Source organism: Sinocyclocheilus grahami, unplaced genomic scaffold (genome assembly GCF_001515645.1).
Source record: "Sinocyclocheilus grahami isolate Dianchi unplaced genomic scaffold, SAMN03320097.WGS_v1.1 scaffold10162.1, whole genome shotgun sequence".
Classification (NCBI taxonomy): Eukaryota; Metazoa; Chordata; class Actinopteri; order Cypriniformes; family Cyprinidae; genus Sinocyclocheilus; species Sinocyclocheilus grahami.
In genome coordinates, this window is record NW_015513074.1 from 1,677 (window position 1) to 2,968 (window position 1,292).

General features: G+C 35.8%; 1 protein-coding gene across 1 annotated transcript in view; it reads left to right on the forward strand.

Moving 5' to 3' along the window:
* Nucleotides 1-356: 356 nt before the first annotated feature.
* The window catches only part of LOC107578433 (huntingtin-interacting protein K-like), a 3,370-nt gene continuing 2,434 nt past the window's right edge, over nt 357-1,292 (forward strand). The window contains exon 1 of the mRNA XM_016264387.1: nt 357-575. Coding sequence (XP_016119873.1) covers nt 414-575 — 162 coding nt within the window. The 5' untranslated portion in view covers nt 357-413. The remainder of the gene's footprint in view (nt 576-1,292) is intronic.

The window sequence follows — 1,292 nt, forward strand, 5'->3', positions numbered from 1 at the left end:
CATTCAGATGAATCTTTTTCACTGGGATTCTGCTTTGTCTGTCACCAGTTATTCAAATTACACTACACTGTCAAAATACAAATTACAATAGAGTAGTTGATTTAGTATTTTACATGAATCGCGCTTTAAAAACATATAAATATTAATAGGAATTATATCAAAAGTCATCTTACCCTTCTTTTACTATTTTACATTTTGTGCTGTAACATCTAAATTAGGAAGTATTTACATTGGCTGATGTATCATATTGCATATGCTTTGTATCTAAATATGTTACAGCTTAAAAATAAATTGTGTATGTTATTTATTTATTAATATATTTTAAAACATGTGACCTCTATAGTGTGTTACATGAATCTCAGTCCGGGTGTTTCCATCACTGTTTTGCGTTCCGGCTGCGTGAAGAAGCAATCATGGCGGCTGAGGGAGATGTGGATTTGGACCTGGAAGCTGAGGAGAACTGCACGGGAAAACCAACAGAAAAGCCCCGAAAACATGATAGCGGAGCCGCTGATTTGGAAAAGGTTACCGACTATGCGGAGGAAAAAGAAATATCAAGCTCGAATTTGGAAACGGTGAGTTAATATAAGTGTCAGAATCAAATGAAGCTAGTCAGGCTGAGTAACCATGTGCGGCAGGAGTGGACTTCTGTGTTAACACTGACTGATACGACCTCTAGAATCACTGTATTAAAACGACATCATAACGGTTTAATAGTTTGGTGTTTCAGCAGTGGATTGATCAGCCGGTGTTCTGTCGATTTGTGCTACACTGTCAGATTTTACTACCTCATTAAAACAGAGGGTTGTACAATTCGACAACGAAAAATGCTACTTTTAAAATTAGGGTTTATTAACGTCTACACCTACCCCAACCCTAAACCTACCCTTACAGTAATGCAGATACAGTAATTGTGTTATATTCGCGGTTGTAGCTAGAAGGCATACAGCTACAGGAAACCAACAATAAATAATTTTTTCTACCTATTAGATTGTGTTTTTATTGAAGCCTACATCTACCCAACCCTAAACCTACCCTTACAGTAATGCAGATACAATAATTATGTGTTATATTCGTGGTTGTAGCTAGAAGGCATACAGCTACAGGAAACCAACAATAAATAATTTTTTCTACCTATTAGATTGTGTTTTTATTGAAGTCTACATCTACCCAACCCTAAACCTACCCTTACAGTAATGCAGATACAGTAATTGTGTTATATTCGCGGTTGTAACTAGAAAGCATATAGCTACAGGAAACCAACAATAAATAATTTTTTCTACCTATTAGAT